The sequence below is a fragment of the Manacus vitellinus genome, unplaced genomic scaffold (genome assembly GCF_001715985.3).
Source record: "Manacus vitellinus isolate BGI_N305 unplaced genomic scaffold, ASM171598v3 scaffold_4_pilon, whole genome shotgun sequence".
Lineage (NCBI taxonomy): Eukaryota > Metazoa > Chordata > Aves > Passeriformes > Pipridae > Manacus > Manacus vitellinus.
In genome coordinates, this window is record NW_021940604.1 from 614132 (window position 1) to 640026 (window position 25895).

The 25895-nt window shown below is 40.5% G+C and overlaps 1 protein-coding gene across 2 annotated transcripts in view; it reads left to right on the forward strand.

Moving 5' to 3' along the window:
- The window catches only part of UTRN (utrophin), a 366848-nt gene that overhangs the window by 52466 nt on the left and 288487 nt on the right, over positions 1-25895 (forward strand). For both annotated transcript variants that reach the window (XM_029962891.1, XM_029962892.1), the window contains exons 2-6: positions 3339-3400; positions 19054-19146; positions 20578-20655; positions 23974-24066; positions 24891-25063. In XM_029962891.1, the coding sequence (XP_029818751.1) occupies positions 3339-3400; positions 19054-19146; positions 20578-20655; positions 23974-24066; positions 24891-25063 (499 nt within the window). The remainder of the gene's footprint in view (positions 1-3338; positions 3401-19053; positions 19147-20577; positions 20656-23973; positions 24067-24890; positions 25064-25895) is intronic.

Below are 25895 nucleotides of genomic sequence, written 5' to 3' on the forward strand. Positions count from 1 at the left end.
CAGCATTTCAGTTGCAATTTTTTTTGCAGGGATTTATAGCAGAAAACTCAACACAACCCTAGCTATAATGACCAATAACAAAAATCCGGGTTTCAGAGGCTTTTATAAAGCAAACATGAAAACAGAGCCTGACTGGGCAAGTGTTCTCTGTGTGTTTTATAACTGACCAGGACATTTTGGGAAAATGGGAATTGTGGGGATTCTGATTCCTTGCTTAACTGAAATAGAAATGATGCTTTAATACTGAAGAGGTAGTTAGGGTATATGCATTCATATTCTTTCTTTCACTGACTCTTTCATCAAGACTAAGTAGTTTGTGTTTATTGGATATGTTTCTTGATGAGGTTTTTTCCTTCCCCTTCCTAAGAAGCCCTCTTTGAAAAGAGAGAAAAGAGGCTGGATTTGTAGTAAATGCACCATGGTAATGCAGCACACAAAGCAGGAGCACTTACATGAACTGGACCTGAGGTGTTGGGGGAGCAGGTGTTGGAGCAAGGCCCGCTCGTGCTGTCCTGGGAGGTAAAGCTGGTGTAATGCTGAAGAGAGCTGTTGCCTTCTGCTTAAGTGTGCTCATGAAGGGGTTGAACCCTCCAAGAGTTGGGTGTGTAGAGCTCCTACAGCACAGGATTTATAAATCCTTAACCCTTTTCATAACCATTCCTTTTACACAGTCATAGAACTATTTTTGGCCTCTGTGTTTTGCCTTTATTGCGTTAAGGAGTAATACTGTTAAAAGACTGTGACACCTCAACCTTTGGTGTTACTCTTTGTTCTCACTGAAGCTTAAGGAAGGAAAAAGTAGATGGAGCCTTAGGAAAACATCCTGATACTACATAGGTGTGTACTTGGGGGTGTTGACAGAAAAGGGACAGACAGAGGTTACTGAATGATATTTAAAAGGGAGAAGCATGTTTAAATCTCAATACGTTCAATACAAATAGTATTTGCAATTAATGGAAACTGAAAACATTATCAAGAGTTGGACAGAGTCTGGAATTGAGTTTTGTCTAAAGCTAGATTTTTGGTCCAACAGTGGCAGTTAATGATCTAGTCCATTCCTGTCTCTTTAAAGAAAAAAGAAAACCCAAACTTGTAGGGAAAAAAATAGAGTAAATATGTTCATATGTGTATTTGGAATTTTCATCTTGACCCTGTCAGTCTCCTGTGAGATGGATAGTTAGGATCTACCAGAAAGTTATTTTGTTCTGTCTGTCTTTGATACAGGGAGCTCTATTTCACTGAGGGAAGACAGCAGAGTTAATGAGATCTCTTAGGTAATTATATTCACCCAGAACAACACTTTGAGTTTCAACCACCTGTTTTAAGAATGGCCTGCAGTGTGTGCAAAATAGCTATCTTGAAGCTCTTTCAGAAAAATCTTTTTTCTGCATTGGTCTATCTTTAATGCCTGGTTGAGCTTGAGGTATGACTCAGGAGTTGACTGTGTTGGGTCAGCTTTAGCTGCCAAAGAAGAGAGGCATAGAAGGGTGAAACAAGGGCTGCTGGCTGACGTACACCCTTTGACTTGTCCTAAGCAGGTTTTTCAGCTGTAGCCTAAAAGGAGCCCAGACCTGAGGTTTTATTCTAGATTGTTATGGACAATTTCATAAAGCTCAAGTCTGTCAACTGTCATTTCCTACCAATGTGACTTCTCTTGTCTGGACTGAGCTGTAGCTGCTATTCTTTGTTCATGCACATTAAGTAGAAAACACCTGGTAATTGTTTTCACAGCTTTATGTCTAGATATATTAGACATGAATACATGAATAGCATGAGTGTCAGATGCATGTTAGGCCAGAAATGAGAGAATTTGAAGTCATCTATCTAAGAAATCTTCTGGTTGTATTCTGTGATTTTTTAAAATTTTTTTTTACACTTTAAGAAAAATCTGGATTTTGTAGGTAAAACTTCAATGTATAAATATCAACTTCTGCTGAAGTATATTATCTTTAAAGTGGTGCCTTTTAATTGTAATCATTGCTTCAGAGTGCATAAATTTTCATGATTTCATGAAGTAGAATGTTTGAATGTCAGCTTTTTCTCTGGCTTCACCCTAGTGCAGGGACAATTAGTCTGAACACCATGGCAGTGTGCTGCCTTGTGTTGTGGAGCTTGGAAAAATTGATACCAGCTGCCACCAAGAGGTTCTGCAAGAGAGCATTCCAGGCAGCAGTGTGCTGTGGGCATATAAAGTGTGTCTCTCTGGACTGGTCTGTCAAAAAGCTGGGGGAGTCTTGAAGGTCTCTTGGAGACTATGATCTGAGTTGCAACTGAATTTGCTTGGTAGAAGACGCTGCCTGTCTTGGCTGTGGTTTTGGATTTGGAGTTTGAAGTCTTTGAAGGCTGCATTTTTTTTTTCTTCTTGGCTGCAGCAAGCAGAAGTAAAAATCCATAGTGGATGAACTTCCTTTTCCTAGTCGGGTTGTCAGCAGCTAAGTCATTGTCATTTAAGTGCAGGTACATAATCTCACCTTTAGCAGTGCTCAGTGCAATTTACCCAAGATGTGTCCTGTGATAATGGCAGAGCTCTGCTGGAGGTGACTCATCCTGGTTTAGTGGGACAGACTCTGTAAAATTGCGGGTTACTCCTAAATGGCTTTTTTAAACAACCTGGGAAGCTACCTTCTCTCTGCACAGCTAGAGGCCACTGCTCCTCCCTCTGCTTTGAACTGCAGGACTTGTCCTTCCTCCTTTCCTGCTGGGTCCTTCTGGCTTTCTCCCAGATCCTAGGTGGTGGTACTTTGGTGTCACACTAGTAGGGGCATCTGAAAGTAAAGGCTGCTGAGCCCTTCTCACACTTCAGCTGAACTTGTCTGTGACCGATCACTAACATGGTTCTGAACCCAGGTGCAAAGCCAGGCTGAGGGTGGATGAAGCTGCAAGTGCTTCAAGGGTGGTTCCAGCAGCTCAGCTACCGCTGGGCTGTGTGCTGAAGGAGGCTGTTATCTGCATCAGAAGCTTGAATAAGGGCCTTGGCATCTTTTGGAGTAATGCATCTAGGGAAAAAGGTGTTGACAAAGTCTCTTAATTAAAAGCCCGTGGTTTCATAGGTTGCTTTTCACCAGATGGGAAGCTTGTGAATTTTATGCATCAGAATCCTGCCTGGGAGGTGAGGTGAGGCTGAATCTAATGCAAAGGAGCTGCTGTGGTTGCTAGCAAGGGCAAAACATTTGTGTGACTCTGCAAGTACCAGTGTCTTGTAGAAGTTCGAACGGCTTTATTGACAGATTAGGCAGAAAATCCTTCAGGATAGTGCTTGATATGACCTGTTTTGAACAATCTAGGATTAAGAAGAATGCATTTTCACTCATTGTTTTCTTCTTATTCTCTTTCTTCAGATGAACACAATGATGTACAGAAAAAGACGTTTACGAAATGGATAAATGCTCGGTTTTCCAAGGTAATGTTGATTTGGAAGTACTGCTTTATTTTGTTTGATTCACTTCTTAGAACAGTATTGCTCTTTTTAGAATGCTCCTGTTAAAATGTGTCAATGTGTAATAAAAATAGGTAAAATACTGTAATGTTTGTTCTCTCAGCTTCCCCATGCACATAAATATTTGATACTATGTCCTAAGAAAAAATGAAAGATTCTATTTCTTAATATGTTAGTATAGTTCTTTGCATGAACATGTCTGGTTTTTTTCTTCTCTGTACAGTTTATTTCTACATGCAGTTTTCAGAGTGCATTACAGCAGATTTTGATCCTTAATCACTGTGTGTACTCTGCTGAGTCAGCTTTACTCACTCTGCAAACCTCCAGTTGAAGCCACCTGGTCTTGCTACTGCAGTCTTGACTGAAATTTTGTATAATTACTTGCTCATTTTGAATTTTCCTTGGCTCTCATGCTCTATGTTTCTTGTTTGAATTTTATTTATTGATTTGAAACTTACTGAGGATCTTTTGTGCTTTAGGATGAGAAAGGAAGTGATGTTTGCTTTGGGATGATATTTAAAGCCTGCTTTTTACACTGTTCTGCTGGTAGGGAAAAATGACACTTTGCCCAGGAGCACAGTTGCTATGGGAAGATTTTCTGCTTCATAGTTTGAATGTGTGAAGGAACATGGGATATTAAGGAAAACTCAGGTTTTTTTGCTAGCCAGCATGGTGCTGCAAGTGGGGTAACTACTAGTTTGCATGCTGTTAATGAAAAGGGTCATGCATGTGAAATGCCAAAAGCAGATATAAACATAGAAGGAAGGGTGTGTATGTCTGGGATTGGTTTGTTTTTCTTTACAAATAAAGCAATGACAGTGCTTTATCAGTGAATGATTGCCTCTGGAACGCTGCCCTTCTGAAGTTCTTGATCAGCAACGTAAGGCATTTTTACCGTCCTTCCCTTCCTGTGGAACAGGATGGTGGGCAATGCAAGGATTGTGGCCTTGGTTGATTCGCTTTGGCTTAGGTTTGTTTTGGTTGAAATCTGATATCCTGCACTCTTCATCCAATGCATTCTTGGCTAAGTTGCTCTTCAGAGAAGGAGCGTGTATGGGTAACTGATTTCTCTACATTCGGCTTTTGACTGCTGCCCAGAGGAAAGGTGATCCTGCAGGAGGAACGCTAGGCAGGGCGGGATCACGTAAGGAGAGAAAATGTGGTGAGAAAGAAAGGCCTGTTTACAGAGACATATCCTGGCATAAAGATGGCATGACTACGGAAATGAAAGTGATACTGAGAATGTGCTAGGTGACTTGTTAGTATGTGCTGTGGAAGTTGTACTGAAGTAGGTAAAATTGTTTTTCGTCTTTGTTTGCACACCTATGGATATATTTTATAGTGTCTTTGCCTTTTGTACCGTCCATATTCAGACACATCCTGTTTAGCTCCTGGATTTCCCTGACACAGGGTATGGTCGTTGGATTTGAAGACACTCTATAACTTGGTAACTCTGTAACTTCATGGCCCATTAAACCAACTGAAGCTATGAAAGCCATGCTAAAAAGACTCCTGACATCCAATTCAAACTTAAGCATGGCTACTTTGCCATGACAAGACGCAGGTTTATGAAAATTGGCATGTTCGAATTGCTGGTGTTAAGTAGAAATCTCAAGTATGAAAGTCTAGTTTCAACTGTACCTTGAAGATGTAAAGGGACTGATTTCAATCCTGTTGAAGTTTTTGTATTTACCAAGTCAGTTGGGTTGATTAAAATTCCTTTTCTGTGAACTAGATTAATTCAGCTGCTTAGTAGGATAGAGAGATCTTAGAGGCTGGGTGAATGAAGTCTGACTTACATTGCAGAAAACAAAATGGTAACTGAGCTATTTTGTGTGGAATTGCAGATTTCACTCCAAGAATTTTACTTGTCCTTCCGTGTTAATTATGTTGTACTTGCCCTTCATTTAGACACACAAATAAAAAGTAATCCACTGAGCCTCTGTAAACTATTTTGACATAAAAAAATTCTAGAATTGCTAAATTTGGTTTAAATCAATTCAGTAGGGTTTTACAAGGGATCCAGAAAGAGAGCAGTGCTTTTCCCTTCTCTCATCAGAGAATAGGTAGGTAAGCAAAACACCTAAAGTATCTCAAGTGTACTGTGAGGTGCCTATATGTGCTTTGGGACTCTATTCAGTGAGATGAGTTCTTGCTGTGGTTTGCATTACAGTAACTTGTGTTTGTGCTCTTCATTTAAACTGTGCTAGAACAATGCATTCTGTTTGCATGTATTGTTTGAAATGAAGGCACAAACATTTAAAGTGAATTGAGTCTTAAGGTCAATAAATGTACTCAGCCAAGGCTCAGTCCTCAGTGTAGGAATATTTACCTTAGCAGAGCTGTGTACACTACAACTCACAAGCCTGTGATGGTTATGTAGTGAGGATTTTTTTTTTAAATTAAAGGGAATAAAAATTTTTAGATAAATAGTCTGTTACTTCCCCCAGTAGGGAAGTTGAAGTTTGCATTCAAATATTGATGCAGAACATTTCAGCATACATTTGTAAAACCATGTGATGTTTTTACTTATTGTATTTTTTCCCATTACTCTGTCCAGTCTAATTTCAAGAGTCAGATTTAGGTGTTTCCCTGTGGTATAGCCTTACCAATTAAGTAATTTAGTTGTATGGATAGCTAATATACGCTCTTCACACTCTGTAAAATTTTCTGTGCCTTTATGCCTTTATATATTAATCTTCATTAATACTTAGCAGTTTGTATGTATTAATGGTTATATTGTCAGAACACTTCTGCAATGCAAGAGTACTATCTCGTCAGAGTGGTTTACAGTGACTCTGTATAAATAATAAAGAGAAAGGTAAATATCAGAAGTGGCTACTAATTTTGAGTGCTCAGCCTGAGCCACTGACTAAATTGTCCCAGAGGATTTGGCGTTTCTGTCATTTTGATATAAAACAGAGTTCTTGAGTCTTACGAAGGGATTCAGAGCATTCATTTCTTCTGCAAACTCAAGCAAACCATCTAAAATATCTAGCTGGTTTTTAGATGGAGCTTGATCAGCATAGAAAAGGGACTTCAAGAAGATGATGTCTGTGTCAGCAAGGACTGGACTTAATGATCTAAGGAAGCCTCTTAGTCTGGCACACAGTTAGTGATTGCACATAAAATTGCTTTAAATGATTCTGATTAGACACAGGGGAACTCTTGGCTAAAAGTAGAGTTTGAATTCAAGTCCACAGGATATCTTAGTGCTTCTTTAACCATTTGTTACTTGTTTCACATAGCTAAAGGGAGCGTGAACAGAGATTTTATTATCAACCCTAATTTTTCAAATGTCTGAATAGTTTCAGTCTGTATCTGTTTGCACGGCATATCAACAGACCTGGGACTCTTAGTTACATCTCTCAGATCTGACTCTTCAGCTCATAACTGCATAGCATCATGGCTGGATACTCACACTTGCAACTCTAGATGGTTTCTAGAAACTTGATAGGCATGTTGAGGAATTCAGGAGTCTTCTGTCCCACTTTAGAACTCTGCAAGGGCAATTTTTTTTCTGCCCTGCTTTCATTCTTTACTCCTACTTTCTGACCCTGTTTTTGGTTTGTGGGTTAGTTTCTTTTTTTTCTCTTTGTTTTTTTTCCCCCCCTCCTTTCACTTACTATTACACCCTCTTGTGTCAGAAAGCTTGCCTGCCTGGCAATCGTGGGAAATCTGGAGCTTTGATTGCTCTGTTTATTTCATTCCCACTTCTACCTTTGTCACTTAGTTCCTTTCCCAGCAAGACCCAGTTTTTCTTTTTAAAGCTACAGACCTTCTCTGTTTGTCCTTCCTTTCCCCTTTACAGGATTTGATGCTTGTGTGGTCAGTCCTATTTTTGCATCTCCATTTTCTCAGCAGTACTAACCTTGCCCTCTCTTTTCCTCCTTGCAGGATTCAGTCTTTGCTTGATTTTGTCTTCCCATTTTCCAAGGTGGTACTTTGCCAAGTTTGCCTTCAGATTGTTTCCTTTCCTCTTCTGCTATTCCTGCACTTGGCAGATGTAACACAGAGTCATCACAAGAAACATGATGCCCTAACTCTTAATTTAGACCCACAGAGTCAGGTCTGTCATAGCCTGTCGGAGCTTAGTGCTGTCACTCACTGGAGACCGTTCACAGATCAGTGTGGGCAAACTGTTTTCCCCAAAGAATTGTTTCTTCATTATGTTTGTGAAGTTTTTCCACAGGGATGGCAAAAAAGCTTTATTTCTAGGAAGGTTGTGTTCTGCAAAAAGAACATAAAACCCCAGAGATGTTTGCGGTGTTCAGTGAAAATGACACTGGATTTCCCTGCCCCTCAGTTAAAAATCTTGGGTAAGGATAGCTGTTAAATGGAGCCAGCTGGGGCATTGCTCCAAGATGTCAGGAACTGCATTCTAAGCTCTTGCATGCCTGGGTGCTGGGCCTCCCTTCCCTTTCTGTGATGTGGTCCCATCTCTTTCCAATCCAACCTCTAAATTTCATTCTTCTGATATACAGCAGCCTTATACAGTCTTACTAGAGCATTTACAGTGTTCTTGCTGCATGTATTTCCATGATTCTGTTCTTCCAGGTCTTGTCCTAGGGCCCTGACTGCTTTGGCCAGCACTGATAGGGCTTGAAGCCAGGAAATGCTAGTGTGGATGAATCCAGACATCCCATGCTTTTACAGTATCTTAAACTCTCTCCTGCTTTGTGGTCTTCCAAAAACGCTTCAGGTCAGGGTTAAATGGGAAGGAAAAGTCTGAAAGCATCTTTGGAGCAGACTCCATGCTTCATGGCTGAGCTCCAGGTTAGCCTGGGAGAAGGCAAATGCTCATTGCTGGGGCTCCTGTGCATTGCCTCTCCTGTGCTCTGGTATGTCCCCTCCCCTGGAAAGACACTGAGTAAAGATAAGATAGGGCAGTAGGAGATCTGAGTTGTACTGGGAGTGCTTTGGGTTGCTGTGGCTTTATATGAATGTTAAAACTGAAACAGTCCCTCTCTCTTTATAGCAGGTCATTTGTTAACTGCAAAATCTTGTCTGACTTTCCAGAGGTGTGCTGAATAGATGTTTTCCACCATTTTTGCTCCTTAATTTTCTCCTTTTCTCTAAGGGTTGTTTTCTCATAATAGTAAATGCCAGACCCAATACTCATGAAGACATTTTGCTGCTCCACTGCTGACTCTTAGCAAATGTGATAAATCTTTTTAAAGACAAACTCATACCTATCCAAGATAATTAATTTCGCATGACCCAAGATACTTGATGCCAAAGACATTTCAGAAGTGATTTTCTGGGGGGAAAGGAGAGTTATGGAGTTCAATGTATTAGTCATGCAAAAAAAGAGATCAAAAAGATTGATTAGGCAATTTTATCTGTCCAAGGAGACATCACCTAAGATGGTCTGCAGTCCTTTCTCCTGTACCCTTTTTGTGGTGCAAGCAAGGAAATACTTGACGACTGGCAAAATATTCCCTAGTCTAATTGCTCCTGATGTTTTTCACTGCTGAACTAAACTGTAAAGTGTAACTTCACTCAAAGATAGTCAAAGCTTAAAAATAACAACCTGGGTGGAAAAGAAGAACAACCTGGATGGAAAAGAACTAGTATTTGTATTATGAGCTGGCCTTGAAAAATCCCATTTTTAGTCTACTTTTTTTCTTAACTGGGTTGCTTGGTCTCTCTCTGTAAGAGGCCAAACAGGATGTGAACTAACCAAGAAGTGAGAAAATAAATTTTTTCTTCTCTAATCAGTTATGAGTTTTGGTAAGGATGACTACTTTCTAGCATGAAAGCAGTAATACCTTGCAGTTCATGATCTCTCCCAGAGTTAGCCACAGAATGAGAATTGCCAGTTTTCTGCCCTCCTCTCAACTGCTGCTGTCTTCTGCTTTAAGAACAGAGTAGGGGCAGCATCTTCCTTGCTGGGCTTCAAAGTTTTGTATAGTAATCTAGACTGTAATTACTGCTGACTTTGGTTAGTGCTCTGGATTTGGGGTAGAGTTTGAATCTGATTTGTGAGCTTGGTTACTATACCAGTTGTTGGAGAGTTTGTGTGACCTTCTCAGGCACTAGAGCTGAACCTGTTAAAGGCACTGAAGCAAATCTATACCTGTTAATTGCTAATGAGAATAATAGTCAACCTGGTCAGGAGGATTTTTTTTTTTTTTTAAAGGAACCAAATTATAATCTAGATTGAGAAGGTATAAATAAAAGGATAACCTTCCAATCCTATGGGAGAAATAACTGACTGTCCTAGTATGGTCCTAGCTGCTCCTGCTGGTAATAATACATAATGAGGCTTAATTGCAAGCTGAGGTCAGTACTGTTACGTTAAATGTGTTATAATAATGTAAGGTTATGTAAATGCATTTAGTAAATACACTGGGGAGAAAAAAATCTGCAGCATTGCTGATGCCTTGTGGTTGTTTTGCTCGCTTGCTGTGTCTAATATTTGCATTGATATGTTTACCCTCCGTCATGTTATCAGTCAAGTCTTTTAGGAGTTCTGTGGATTGAACTATCTTTAGCTTTTTAGCTTTGCTACTCCTTAAACTCATGTCTGTCATCTAGCAGAATCAAAATTTCCAGCATATCTCAGTAATGAGTCTTACTTCTCCCTGACATCTCGTTAGTCTAGGGTTTTAAATAACTATTTAGTTACTTGTAACTATTTTATTTTTAAGCACCAGTAGTGATGTTTAATTTGGTCTATAAGGTGTTTTCCTCTTATGATTGTAACTTTTTTTTTTACTTGGTATTTGAATTCATTGCTTTGGTACCAGTGTCTTGTAGAGATGCCATAACTCCTTAGGCATATTCAGCATGGAGTAGAACACACTCAATGAAATGTATGTCACAGCATAGCTAGTATTTATGTATGCTGTTCTGTAACTCCTGCCTGTCAGTGAAAGGAAAGTGGAAAAAAAAGGATCACATTTTAATAAAAATACGTCTGTAAACAAAGACTATGGTCTTAAATTAGAAATTGGCAACATTATTTGTTGACATAGTTGTTTACTTTTTGCAGTGACCTTTTTGCTTTCTGATTTGTTTCCCACATTGAGTTCCCATGTACTGGCCTCATGATGTAGAAGCACTTGACATGTTTCTTACTCTGTTTTGGTCATGATAAAGTGTAATTCTTGCTCCTTGTGTTGTTTAATGAAGTAGGACATTGCCATTAATTCCCTGTGAATGTACTTGAACATTGGGAATAGTTCATGTTCTACTTTAAGAGCCCAACCTGTTCAATATTTACCCCTTCTTGAGAAAAAGAGGAACGGGTTCTTTGCAGCTCTACTACTATTTTGACCTATTTACTGGGCATCTTAATAGATGTTAAAAATAGTCATATGCGGGTTAAAAACAATTAACTAGAGACACCTCCGAACTTCATAGAAGTGACATTTGAAGATCAGAAGAATCTGATGGAAAATCAATATGTCCTGCTTCCCATGTCTTTTCAGGGTATTTTGGTGTTTCTGAGGTGGCAGATGATATAAATGGCAACTAGGGCTTTTCCCAGCACTGATCTGAGCAGCTGGAACTCATCTGCTGCATTCCTTCTGTGGCTGGTGGAGGTTGTATGTGTGGTTTTATGAAATGTGTTACTTTCCTGGTGACAGCCAGTGTGCATTACTGTGAAACTGAGAGAACCTTTCGTCCTGGTTTTAATATTGTCACTAGGAGGTCTGAATCAGTATCACTGAGGAGGATGTGAAATAGAGGCGGCTTATCTCTTGCTCCCAAATATGTTTGACATTCATTTATTGGAAAGGTTAGGTTAATAATGTACTTTCAATAATTATTGATTTAAAGCCCATGTAAATTATCTGCTGTAAGTAATTACAATATAAGAAAACTGCATGTTTCTAGTTAAACAAGTAGGTAGACATTAAAACTTCTTTAATGATTGCCTTTGCATGTCATGTTCAAGAACAATATGCAAAGAACATGAATAGCTGATGTTTTAAAAAAACAATGTTTGTTTTACTGAGAATTTGTGACTCTCTTTTTCCTCTATAACTTGCCTCAGTTTGATACAGTTCCCCATTGGTAATAAAGGGATAATTAAGAATGTTCTACTGTAGAATATATTCAAGAACAATTGCTGCCTTGCAGCTGTGTGTGGCTTTAGTAGAACAAACTGTAAATGCTGCTGGCTGGTCTTTCTACTATCAGCAGCGTTGGATGACTCTTTTAAAATCTGGTCTGGATTTTGTTTATATCTTCTTCCATTTCCTGGGAACAATTTCTGACAAGGAGAAGGAATGATTTTTGCATATTGGCTGGCCTGGATGACCCTTCTTTGTGAGTAATTCTAGATGCACACAAGGAAGTGTGAGTCACCCTCTTAAACCTGATCCAGGTAGCGGAGCTGAAAGATGGCCAAGGGGTATGCTGCTGCTGCTGTGAGGAGATCACTGTGTGTGGTATCTCCTTCCCAAATAGTGCTGGTATCTTGCTGGAACATGAAAAGCTGATGCCTGAGGTGACTGGTCTTGCCACATATGGCTAGCATCTGGTCTCCACCTGAAAGGTCATTAATAAACCATTGCTGCCTTGTGAGATGAATCAACAGAAAAAGTGATTTCTGCTGTGGATAACTAGCAAAAGTTCTTTGTCTCTTCTCTCTCTTACTTGTATTAACACAAAAGCTGGCACCAAAATATTTGTTGAAATAAATGTAATGTGGTGGATTGGATCTGGTTCTGATCCTTTGTGTCTGCCCTGTGGTGCATAACAAATGTGTCACCATGCAAAGTTCAGAGGAGCGCAAGCAGGCCTAACCCCAACTTACATATGGTTTTATTTCGTTACTTTCCTTTCTGTTGCTCTGCCTTCCTTTCCCTTTCCTCTTTCCCTTTCTTATTCCCTCTTCCTCTTTCCCTTATGCCATCCCTGTTAAATGAATCAACTCGTTTCCTGCTATCAGTGCCAATGTAAAGCATTGGGGAACCAACGTGACCTCTTTCTAAGTTATGTCTGTTAATTGTGTTCTTTTGTGTGTTTTATCAAACCCTTGTGTCTATTACAGTAACTGTGTGCAGCTCTGCTGGCCAAGCCTGCTTGAGCAGGGGGAGGGATTGGCCAGTGTTTTGTGGTGTTTTTTTTTTTTTTTTTTTTTTTTTTGCTGTCGCAGCAAACATAAGCAAAGCTGAGAAAAACTACCTTCTGTTAAGTGATAGAAATGTTCAGTGAGGAGGATGTGAGTGTTTTACACCCTGAACTGCTACAGCTCTTCTGGTATGTGGTGTGTCCCTGCCTGTCCTTTATACTATCTTTGTAGTATAAACTGGACTCTATTTCGTCTTTGAGAAAGGACCCATTATCTGCCTTGTATTTGTACAGTGCTTAGCACAATGTAGGCTGCTCCTTAAGTACTTACCAACACAACCGTGACTAGCCATTTGCCCTTGTGAAGTGCTTGGTATGGTTTGTCACTGTCACTGTTATAAGACAAATACTTAAATTTCTTGATTCATTATGCTCAGTGATGGACTGCTTCTCCTTACAGGATACTGGCAGGGGCTGAACTACTTGGTACTTGTGTAGTCTTTAAGTATCTAGAAAGTGAATAAAATGTCAGTTCTGAAAAGGAGAAGTTTAGATTGTCTTAGTGTACTGCATACTAGGCAGGACTCTACAGAGAGGAAGAAATACATGTGCTTTTGACATACTGCAGATTGTATATTTATTTGTGTGTGTGTGTGTGTGTGTGTGTATCTTGTGTACAGACTTCATTTTTCAGAAGGCCAGATTGCTTTCTGGGACTTAGGAGTGAGCAGTAGGGGTATGGGCAGGGGTGGTGTGGGAAACAATCTGCAGAGCCCCATGCCTTACTCTGTAGGATGTGAGAGGACTTCTGCCCTGCCTCAGAGCCCAGGCTCTTGCTGCAGCACAGCAGACTGCCCCAGCACAAAGTTGGTCCCAGGGCTGTCTGCTTCACGACAGTGCTGTCTCCGTGGAACAAGTGTCCCTGTGGTGGGAGTCAGGGTAGTGGGTCAGAGCTGGGGTTCAGTGGGCTCCTGGCCCCTGGTTTGAATCTAGCTCCTTAACTAGAAGCACAGGTTTGACCTTAGTGGCTGTGTATTGTAGTTCCCAGATTACCACAGCAGCCTGCCCCAGTAGACTTAGTGCTGGGCCTTACATGTGAAGCGATGGGGGTCTATGTGTGTTTTATCACAAGGAGATGGTGGTGATGGCAGCAACCTGGCCTGGCTCATGCCTAGCATAGAAGGGCCAGGCATGAAGATCATATCTGTTTTGTCAGCATTGCCCCAGAGCTTTTCATGGCCTTCTCTTGAGAAATGGATATATGGGACTATCTCTTGGGCTGCCATTTAAAGAAATTGTCTTCCCACACCTTTCTATGCTTAATAAACTTTGTAAGTCATACAGCTGTCAGAAGCTGGGATCTGTGGCTGTTATGTCTGGGAAAAGAAAGTAGAAGATTTTTTCTGGAGCATAGTGGGTTGCTGTCAACTGCATCCCAAGAAAGTGGGCCAGCATCCAGCTACACTAGACGATAAAGCAGTGATGTTTTTGACTGCACACACATGACTCTCATAGCAGATCCCACATGGAAATGTGTGTTTAGGTGTGAGGAAAAAGCATGGGTGGGAGGAGGTAGTGTGAGCAGAGCAGGATGCAGTGCCTGTGCGGTCTCTGCTCCCATTGCAATATCAGCTGACTGTCAGGGTTGGCTTATTGCCCTGATGGGACAGCTGAGGCTACCTGGGTGGCAGCTGCCACCAGGTGTCTGCATGTGCTTCACGTGGGTGTGGGAAGCTGGAGGAGCAGGTTTCCAGCCTTCCTGATGGGTGTGCTGCTGTGGAGGGTGGGGATGGGCTTGGTGGGGTGAGTGCTGTAGCACATTCTTAGCAAACTTGAGACACCTTGCACTTTGGAAATGCTTCCTGTGGGCTGACTTCCTGGGGTGCATCAGGAAAAGCATCGCTAACTGGTCACAGGAGGGGATTGTCCTGCTCTGATCTGCACTTATGTGGCATCACCTTGAGTATTGTGTGCAGTTTTGAGCACCACAATATAAGAGAGATATCAAGCTATTAGAGAGCACCTGAAGAAGGGAGACGAAGATCGTAGAATATGCTGAGTCGGAAGGGACCCACGAGGATCATAGAGTCTAACCCTTAGCCCTGCACAGGACCACAGCCAAGAGTCATACCATATGCTTCCCCTCAAGGCTGTCCAAGGGAGGGCGACAGAGATGGTGAAGGACCTTGAGGGGATACTGTATGAGGAGTGGCTGAGGCCACTTGGTCTGTTCAGGCTGGAAAAGAGGAGACTGAGGGGAGACCTCATTGCCAGTCTACAACTTCCTGGTGAGGGGAAGAGGAGGGGTAGGCACTGATCTCTTCTCTGTGGTGACCAGTGACAGAACCTGAGGAAATGGCCTGAAGTTATGTCAGGGGAGGTTTAGGTTTGATATTAGAAAGTGGCTCTTCACCCAGAGGGTGGTTGGGCACTGGAACAGGCTCCCCAGGGAAGTGGTCATAGCACCAAGCCTGTCTGAGTTCAAGAGGCATTTAGATGATACTCTTGGACTCATGGTGTGACTCCTGGGAATGGTCCTGTGCAGGGCTAAGGGTTGGACTTGATGATCTTTGTGGGTCCCTTCCTACTCAGCATATTCTGTGAAATACAGAGGCTTTGCATGTTGCTTTGTCTCTGTTTTGAGGATAGGATAGCAGATACTTTAATAAACCAGGAAGGAGTAGCTTAGATTGCAGAAATAATTAAATACTCTTCTGCTGACCTTAAACTGACAGCAAAACATGATGCTCTGATGGCCAGTGAAATGGAAAAGTCATCCTCTTGAGAAAGCAAATCTGAATTATTTCCACTGTCACAGCAGGATGCGTTACATGGGGCTGGAACATACCATGACCTGTTGAAATGAATGACTGAAAGCAGGAAGTTGTTCAGCTTGTTTTTGTGCATGTGACGTGAGGGGATGGAAACAAAGAAAGAAGGCTGTATGCTCTCTATACCCTTGTTGCAACAAATTTATTGAGGATATATAGCTATAGCATTCTCAGTTTTAGTGTTATACATGTGTGTGTAGTTCTAATTTTACAAAATTATAATTAATTGTATAATTATAAAGACCTTCCATCCATAGGGCCTCTGACAGTGTCTCCCACAACTTATCACTCAGTTGGAGAGATACGGGTTTGATGAACGGACTGTTAGGTGAATAAGGAATTGGCTATACAGTTGTATCCGAAGACTTGCAGTCAACTGCTAAATGTCCAAATGGAGATCAGTAACAGGTGCTGTCCCTCAGGGGTCCATGTGATGTGTAGTGTTCAATATTATCAATGGCATGCAGTGGGTTTGAATTGCCCTCAGAAAGTTTGCAGATGACACCATGCTGAGTAAGTGCAGTTGATTCACAGGTGGGAATGGATGCCATCCAGAAGGACCTCCAGGGTAGAGGAGTGGGCCAGTATGAATCTCATGGAGTTCAACAGGGCCAAGTACATGGTCCTGTCCAGCACCTGCATCAGGGCATTCTCCAACATCAGTACAGACTGGGAGATGGATGAATTAAGAGCAGCCCTCTGGAGAAAAATTGGACATGAACTGCCAGAGAACTGTGACCAGGAGGTCAATGGAGATGATTCTTCCCCTCTACCCTGGAGAGACCCACACTTCAATGACTAACAAATCGTTAGGTTTGGTGTTTTTTGTTTTTTGTTTTTTTTTTTTTTTTTTTTACTTTCTCAGTGAGTGTTTGAGTCTTACTGCATCCATGTGGTGATGCAAACCAAATGTAGACTAAATTTTTCTGGTGTCTGAGGTAATTGCATTGTGGATCATCTCCTCCTGTATTACATCATAAACTGTAGAAGAGGCTTCTCCTCATCTGTGCTTAAGTTATCCTGTTCTCCAGCTCATAGAATTGCAGAATGGTTAAGGTTGGATGGGACCACTGGAGATCATCTAGTCCAGCCTCCCTGCTCAAGAAGGGTTCCCTAGAGCATGACCCCACAACCTCTCTGGGTGATCTGTTATAGTGTGCAGTCACCTACACAGTAAAGTTCTTTCTTAATGTTTAGATGGAAGTTCCAAGAGGCTCCATCGTCTTGGTGCTCTTCCTTCAGATACTTATATACATTGATAAGGTTTCAGTCACCTCTTCTTGAGGCTGAACAGGCCCAACTCCCTGAGCTTTTCTTTGTAAGAGAGATTATCTACTCCATTTGTCACCAGCTTTGTCACTCGTCGCTGGACCTGCTCCAGGACCTCCTCATCTCTCTTGTACTGAGAAGTCCAGAAGGGGACACAGCACTTCAGATGTAGCCTTATCAGGGCTGAAGAGAGGGACAGGATCACCTCCCTCAACCTGCTGGCAGTGCCCTTCCTAATGGACCCCAGGATAGCATTGGCCTTCTTGGCCACAAGGACACACTGCTGTCTCATGGACAGCTTGTTGTCCACCAGGATACCTAGGTCATCCTCTGCAGAGCTGCTTTCCAGCAGGTCAGCCCCCCCAGCCTTTATTGGTGCCTGGGGTTATTCTTCCCCAGGGGCAGAACCCTGCATTGGCCTTTTTTGAACTTCAGACAGTTATCTGTCCATCTCTCCAGTGTTGAGGTCCCTCTGAAGGGTTGCACAGCCCTCTGTGGTATTGGCCACTCCTCCCAGCTTTGTGTTGTCAGCAGACTTGCTGAGGAGGCATCTACCACCTCATCCAAGTCACTGAGGATTAAGTTAGACAATACTGGGCCCAGTATTGAACCTTTGGGAACACCATCAGTGACAGGCCTCCAACTAGACCCTATGCCACTGATTATCTCTGTGCCCTGTGCTGTTCAGCTGGTTCTCAATCCACCTCACCATCCACTTGTCCAGTTCACACCTGCGGAGCTTGCTTATGAGGACATCATGGGAGACAATGTCAAAAAGCTTGCTGAACTCCATGTAGATAACAGTCATTCCTCTCCTCTGTCTTTCCAGCCAGTTGTCCCATCATGGGCTCCAACATGCTTTAAAGGTTTAAGTTGCTGTGCAGCTGTGAAGCATCTGAATCATCTGAGAAAGTGCATGCTCTGGGAGGAAGGCCTTGCTGTGCTAGAGAGGCAATAGTTGAGCTCAGGAAGTGGCAGTATGTAATGGCTGAATGTTATCAAACACTGATATTTAGTGAATACTCCTATTTGATATTGGTCTGGCATTGCTTTCTACACCCTTTGCCTAAATATGCATCAACATGTGTGTATACACATTTTTAAGCATGACTTTTAAAATTAATTGGAGAATAAATCTGTCAGAAAAACTCATTGCAAAATAATTTATTGGCAGATACTTAGTCTAGCATCTGTGTGTATTAGGAAGTGACCTTAGTTAAAAGACTGTTCTTGCCACTGTTTAGCTGGTTGAAATTATGAGTTATATTTAGTTATGTTTCTGTACAGGAGGCTAAACTATGGCTCTGCAGCTGTTCAACTCTGGTTTTTGTAGTTTTAGTAGTATCAAATCTAATTAAATTGGAAATTTAAGGGAAGCCCCTTATGAATTCTGGGGAAAAAAAGACATTTGTTAAAAAATGGGGTTCAGTGGGCCATTCAGCTCTCTTTTTCTGATTTGTTAGTCAGCATTTGGCAATTACTAGCATCTGTCAGGGCAGGAGGAGATAACTGAGGAGGAGATCTATGTCATCTAAGTCATGATGTAAGATGGGTCTTTGACAGTCTTCTTTCTGAAGAGCAATGTTATAATGTCAAGGTGATAGGAAAAGGCAATATTGGAGTTTTTGGTGGTACGTAAAAATTTTTTCCTTCTCAAATTGGCACTTCAAAGGGACACTGAAAGCAGTGGTTTAATTGACTTCTTGGTAGCTAGCAGGTGAGTATTACAAAGCAAATGCACTTTGTTGCTGGCTTTCTGCATGTTTTCCCTCTGCCCTGTAGAGCTGTCCCACAATGACTTTCTAATGGCCCAAGAAGGGATAAGCCTAAAAAGGTTAACATGATTCCGCTCTCGTCTCCTACCATTCTTTACAGGGTCCCTCCATGCCCAAAGAAAGAGAATTAGAAATGTGTAGCTCTGAATTTCACATTTGTCTTCTTTTTCTATGGTAGAGAAAGTGATTAATTTATTTCAATAAATGCTACACCTTTTGATCTACTAGTCTATGTAGAGTAGTGGCACCTCCTTACACAGGGCTCAATTCCAAGTCCTTTTTTGTCTTTTGTCTTTTTTTCTAAATCTGAGAGAATTCGTCTCAATGGCTTCTTTCTGAAAAGCCCCAGTTTATTCTTCCTTTAAATGCAGCCAGACCAAAGCATTCTTTCTCAAATGACTCCTCAAACTTGCCAAGTTTTCTTTCTTTGTTATCTTTGTGTGTTAATGCATCCACCCTAATGTGAGCCAGGATGCACTGCTTTGGTTCCTTAGTACAAGACTGTGATGCACAGAACCATAGAAATAGGGAGGAAAAAAAACCCCACTAAAGAAGGGAAGGATTCTTTCCGGATCACTGTTGCAGTCCCCTAGCTTTCATTTACTACTTTCAATACCAAATAAGAATAAATTGAAAGATAAAGAAGAAAAAAGTAACTGTTTTCTGGAAAGTTCTGCTTAAACAGTTTTTATTACTGCTTTCGTTTCTTCTACAGAGTGGGAAGCCCCCAGTTAAGGACATGTTCACAGATCTGAAAGATGGAAGGAAGCTTTTGGACCTTTTGGAGGGTCTGACAGGGAAATCTCTGGTAAGAAAAACATCTGAATCCTATTTCCATTTATTAAGAAAAAACAAACCAACGAATAAACAAAACACAAACCCCAAACTGTGGCATGTTTGTTTTTTTTTTTTTTCAATTTTAACTTATTTAAAACCCTATTTTGCTTGTAGTATGTACTTGTTCTCTGCAGTTCCAGTGAAATTCCCATGAACTGCACTCATGAGATGCAGGGTCAGGTTGAAGTTTAACTGTGTAACCCTCCCTTGAGGTTTTACTTACTGTCTAGCAAAGCGTGTAAAAACAGTGGTGTTATTCACATAGTGTATGTTTTTCATAGAGATCTTTTAATGGTCTGTTTCTGGATGATCAGGGAGACAGTGTTCAGCTGGTTACCTGTGGGTTCTTAATAAGCTCATGAAAGATCTCCCAAAGAAAAAAGGCAACAGCTAGTATGCAATGCAAAAATCTGCATCTTCATTGAAGAATTCTGTGATCTACATTTTGGAAAAGGCTGAAAACTGCTCGAGTTGTGTATGGGAAAGTGTGTGTGGCTTAGAACTCTTCCCTTGCTAACATTGATAGCTCTTCAGAAAGATACATGAGGCATGGTAAAACCTGTGCCATCAGTATTATCCCATCACTTGGGATTAAATTCTTGATTTCACTATTTATAATAAATCTCATCAACCTTATGAGGAACCTTTAGCCATTTAAAATTTCACATTGCAAGCTTGCCTTGTTTTTTAAACAGATGCATTTCATGAGCACTTTTAATAATTTGTTGTGTCCTTTGAAGTATGCCCAAGACAGTAGGACTCTTTTGGTTTCTAAGTCGATTATGTGTCCCAAGTTCAGCTCTATGCTCTTGCAGTATGATCGTGTTCTGCCTCAAGAGTCAAATTGTGGTGATTAAAAGCAAATGGAGTGGCAGGTATTGTCGAGAGTTGAAGTGTCTTTTGTTTTGTTTTTTTTTTCCCCCTTGATATTAAAAGGAAGGGAAAGTCAGGAAGTATAACTTTTTCCCAGTATGCAAAGATCTAGCAGGCTTTTGGTGCCAGAAAAATAAATTGCTGCTTGTTCTCTCTTGGGAGCTAAAAAATTTCAACTACTCTGGCAAATGTTCAAAAGCCTCAGATTTCCCCGGGAACTCTCGCTTCGCTGTTGCATTGCCAGTTAGTAATTCTGTAGATGCTGGGAATAAAATTGGATTTCCTGAAGATAAGATGAAACACACTTGGAATCCAAGGCTTGTTCTGTGCCTCGAATTGAGAAATATTGTTCTGACCAGTTTTCATTTTGAAATTATTGTGGATGGCCTTGTTTGGTTTTTCTTACCACTAAAAAAAAATAGTTAAAATCTGGGGAAAAGATAGAAAAGATCAGGAATTTTTCTTTCAGTTTTGTTTGGTCTGTCAAGTTAATTCTGATGTTGAACAGATTGTAACTTTTTATTTTCAGCCTAAAGAACGAGGTTCCACACGAGTACATGCCTTAAATAACGTCAACAGAGTACTGCAAGTCTTGCATCAAAACAACGTGAGCATGTTTCTGCACAACTTTTTGATAGATTGTTTAGTTAATTCTTGTGTGTAAATGAGTTCAGAATGCAGAAAATAAAAATTTTTAGTACCTAAAATAAGAATTCAGTGAGACAGGTAAACTGTTGTTAGTTTTCCTTATCTGATGTAGAATTTAAGTGTAGAATTTTGTGACACCTTAAAATGCTAACTTAGTAAGTATTAACTAATCTGTGGTTTGTTGAGATGTGTTCATCTCCCAAGACAAAGGTGGCTTGAAGCTCTACTATTGCACAGCTAATGAACCTGGCAGGACAAAAAACTGATTTCCAGTGGTGATGCGTAACTCTCACAGAAATGTGTAAGGGGATAAGTAAGCTTTTATGGGTGTTTTTCATGTCCTGCTCTCAGTATCCAGGAGGATCTTTTCAATGACATCTGTCAGCTCTGTGTCTGATGTGTACTGTTTCTAATTTGCAGTTCAGTAACTGATCAGAAGAACAAACAAGCAAACAAAACCAAATCCTCCTTTTAAGAAAAATGAGAAGAATAATTGTTTGGTTTAATATTTGCTTTTACTGCCTGGAAACCAGTAGTGCTACAGTAAAGTGATTATAATTTTTCCCCTGAAGAACAGTTCCTGAGAAGTGCACAATCTATAGTTAGAATTTCTATTTGTAAATGTCAGGGCACTAAAATAACGTAATAAGAACATTCTGGCAATAAAATACATCAGGTACAAGAAGGTACTGACATATTTATTTATATACACTACTGATTGAAGAGTGATACCAACAGGCTGTATAATGCTGCAGTTTCTCCTCTGTGTTGGTGGACTAGTGTCATATTTCTAGGAAGCAGACAAAGCTAGTAGTGGGTTGTTTTTGTTCTTTGAGGTACTGTAAATATTGATTAACTTTTTTCTAAGGATAAGTAATGAGTTTTTTCAGCTTGAAATTGATTTATTTTATGATGATAATAAATAATTAATACTAAATTACAATAATTAATTAGTTCTTCCTGAAGCTGATAGGATCTGGGTTTCTGGAAGTAAACCGATGGTCTCAGTTAGCTGAAGGTTGTTAAGGTCATGTACTTGATTTATACCTAGTGCTTACCTTCATTAGAAAGTGTGTTATGTGTTAATATGAAGGGAAAAGGCATCCACTGAGAAGCAACTGCATTCTGTTGCTAGGCTATGCAATATTCATAACTTGTGAAATAATTTATGAAAGTGTTTAAATGTATATTGCAGAGATCAGACAAACCTAGGGTGTAGGTGATCAAGTGATCCTGTGAACCTCATCCTTTTAGCAGAATGGTTCTAAGTAATAAAGTTCAACATTTTTCATTTGTGGATCAATTTTTTAAAAACAATAATTACAGAAAATCCACTGGAAATCATTCTGTATAACCAATATCAGTCTACTGTCTTTTACTAACTTTACTTAAGTCTCAGTAGTCCACTCACTACCCTACTGGATTGCTGGCTGCATCCTGCAAAACACTATTACAATACAAAAATGGGCATGTCAAGTATGGATGGTATGGATAACAAGAGGAATGCATTATTAGTAGTATTATTCTTGATATGTGATTAAAAACTGTGAAGTGTGTTTGTCATTACCCATTCTTGGGAGTGTTTTTATTCTATTAGAAGTGAAAAAAGCTCTTACAATGCAATTGCTTTATTTTTTTCACCCTTGGTATTTAGTCTTGCTTTCTGTTCCTTGTGTTCTAGAGTGCTTCCCAGTGTGTTTTTAATGACCTGCACTGGTGATTCTTTTGGCCTGTTCTTGCCTACTTTACACTTACCTTAAAATATATCCTCAGTATTTGCAAAGAGTATTGCTGTAATTTTCTGTTCTAGGTGCTTTAAAAATTGAGAGAGGAAAATTGAGACATCAAAAAATTTTTTTTAGTACTTCAAAGTGTAATTTGTGGTTCCATCTTAGTCTTACAACACAGTTTTGATTTGATTCTCTTAACAGAGACACCTATGGGGAACTGAAAATTGTCAAGATACCTGAAAGCAATGAAGTTACAAGTACATTTTGCAGGATTGAAGCTATTTATATTTATATATCAGCCTTATATCCTTATATATCAGCAGTATCATCTAAAACAAAACAAAACTTTGTTCTTGTCTATTCTGTTATCCTAGGCTATGTCCACTGAGAGTCAGAGATGGCCTCCATTACTGTCCCATGATTGTCCATATTGTTTAATTGCTAGCCAGCTCCTTGGTGCAGGTGACCAGTGCTGATCCAAAGCAATGTCCATATACAACTCTTAGAATTAGTGTAAGCTGGGAGGTATTTCTGGTAGGCATTGTGGCTAAAACTGTTTTGAAGTAGGGGTGAGAAAGAAATTAAAAAGCTTCTCCATTGAGGTGAAATGCACTGGTGCCACTTGCCCCTGGGGCTGGAGGATGCTCCTGGCTCAGATTATTTACAAGAATGAAGCCCAACATCTGCCCTATGTTGGGAGTGTATTGCAGCATCTGCTGTGTGCATTTGTAGACCCAGGGAGGTATCTGCTTCATCTGCTGTAGGCAGCTGTTCCTAGCCCAATTTCCATAAGTGTGTGGTGACTTGGACACCACCAGTGCAAGGTGGTTAGAGTTAGTGCTACTTTCTCTGCATTAACTGAATGGAGACTTGATGCCCCAAATTAGTTCAGACTCCAAAGTTGCACTGAGTTAATATCTGGTCATGTGCTCCAATCTTTGCTTCTTCTCAGGTCTGAATACTTGATGCAGTAGTGGGTTGCCTCTCTTGCCCTCTTGCTTACTAAAGTAATCTCCTTGTGTCTCTTTTCAATACTTTCAGTTTGACTGTTTTGAACCCCAGTGGGGTCCTGGGCATGTAGGAAACTTGAAAATCCAATTTTCCCTTGAACTTTTAGTCTCTTTATAAACTTCTCTCATTTTGATGCTGTTCATGCAAAGGACAGACCTATTCATTAACATTATTCATGGTTCTGCAATATCTCTGAGTTTGTGTAGGAGCAAACTTGCCTAACTTTTATTTTCCTGTCAGATCCTTCATACTTGCATTTCTGTTGTTCAGTTTTGACTGCTGGTATGCATCTGTATATTAGAGGAGAGAATAAAACTCTTCCAGTGAACTGTCTTCTTTGGTACCATTTTTTGTCATGTTGTTTAAGCAGTTGTTTTGACAAATTCAGATGGACAGTTCTCTGCCAGCTCTTTTTAACTGCTTTTTGTTTCAGAGCACTTGGTATTACATGACTGGGCAGCCAGGGATTTGGGGTGGGGTTGTGACTTAAGGCTGTGATAACAGTGTTTAATATAGAGTTGATCCAACCTCTCCAGGTGGAGTTGGTGAATATTGGAGGAACTGACATCGTTGATGGAAATCACAAGCTGACGCTGGGGCTACTGTGGAGCATTATCTTGCACTGGCAGGTGAGAGTCTGCTGCGAGATCTTTTCCTTTCCAGGAATCATGTGCACTGATCTGCTGGGATTTTCACAAACCTTCCCAGGGTTTTGGTGGCAGAAAATACTGCTTCTATTTTGGGCTGGTAAATAAAGGCAGGCTGGTATTTGGTTTCTACTCTCATTCTATTGGCTGCCTCCCATGATACGTATTCTTGTATGTGCTCAGTTGTACTCAGCCTCTCAGTTTAGTTCCTGCTGGTGTTAATTGCAGGTGGCTTTTCAAGCTGAAACTTTGTGTTTATATTTCTTCCTCAAAGGATTGAGGCAGGTAGTTTTTTACTGTTTAGGTAGCTGTGTTTGGCTTGCATCTTGCCTGCTGCTGAGGTTTGTTAGTCTCAGAGATCGAATTGTTCCTGGTTTATCCAGGTGTCTCGGAAGATCATTGAATTTACTTGGAGGGACTTTGACAGATGCGTATGGGTAGTACCCAAACAACAAACTACTTTTGTTGGAGAATCAGATATCCTCCTCTTGCAGAAAACCTGTGCAAACTGTATTTTTGGGGTTTATTTACTGGTGGAACCACAGCACAAGGCATAGACAGCATCGAGGAGAGAGGGACGATTGCAATGTAAGAGTAATGTGTTGTTATTACATGAAGCATTACTAATTCTTGTAGAGTGCAAAGATACCCTGAAGACTCCTATTCCCAAATTTTGTGTGAGGAGTTGGAGTTTGATTCATAGCTTTTCGTGGGGAAGACCCTTTCATGATTTGTGGAATAATTTTGCTTTGTAAGCAGGAAAAGTGGAGCATGTGTGTGTAAGTGTAGTTGTTGCTGTCTTGCAGGTGAAGGATGTCATGAAGAACATCATGTCAGATTTGCAGCAGACCAACAGTGAGAAGATACTGCTGAGCTGGGTTCGGCAGTCCACGAGACCTTACAGTCAGGTCAACGTTTTGAACTTCACCACAAGCTGGGCTGATGGACTCGCCTTTAATGCTGTCATCCATAGACACAAGTAAGTAGGAAACAGCATATCTTGTACCTAGAGAAGTAAACAGCTTTTTTCCTGTGTTCTTCCTGCTTGAGCATTTGACAGCTTCTAGCCTGTTTTGGTGATTCATTGTCTGGTTGTTTGTCTTTTGTTGTGGTAACAATAGCAGCGGTGGGATATTGCCAGAGCTTGCAAAGGCTGGAGCCAAGGCAGGAGCGTAACACTCAGTTCCTGCATGTGCACGAACACTCGCTAATTGGAGTGGATTTTCATCCCACTTAGTATGCATTATACAGCGAGTATGTTGAAAGGGTCTCTACAGGGAGAGGGAATTTGACCCATCTTCTTCACCTGTACTTCCTTCCTTCCGCCTGCCCTCCTCTGCAAAGAGAAACATTTCTTCAATGAGAGTTTGCCGTTTCATTTCAGTAAGGAGATACAGAAGCTTCAAAACAAAGGAATAAGAAAGACTGTAGCTTTTCTGGTGTTTTTTAATATATCTTGCATGAAAGACAATGTATGCACTTCTTTCAGAAGAACTGTTGGGCAGAAGAATCAAAGGGTAATAGAATACTTCAGGTATCTGTAGAGTATTCATTAGTTTGTTCATTATACTTTATAAAGGATTGTGTTAAAGCCTCTTTGCACAGATCTTTTGTGTTCTTTCTGATTTTTGGAGAACTCTTTGGTAGTTAAAGAAATCATTGTTACAGACTCCTATGAAACTTGCATAGCTTTTTATACTTTCTTTTAAAAAAATTTTTCTTTCAGATTTACTGGAAAATATGTTATAATCCAGTGTAATTGAAGTCAGCCCATTGCTTTGCAAGGTCTGACTGTTCTTAACCATAGTAAT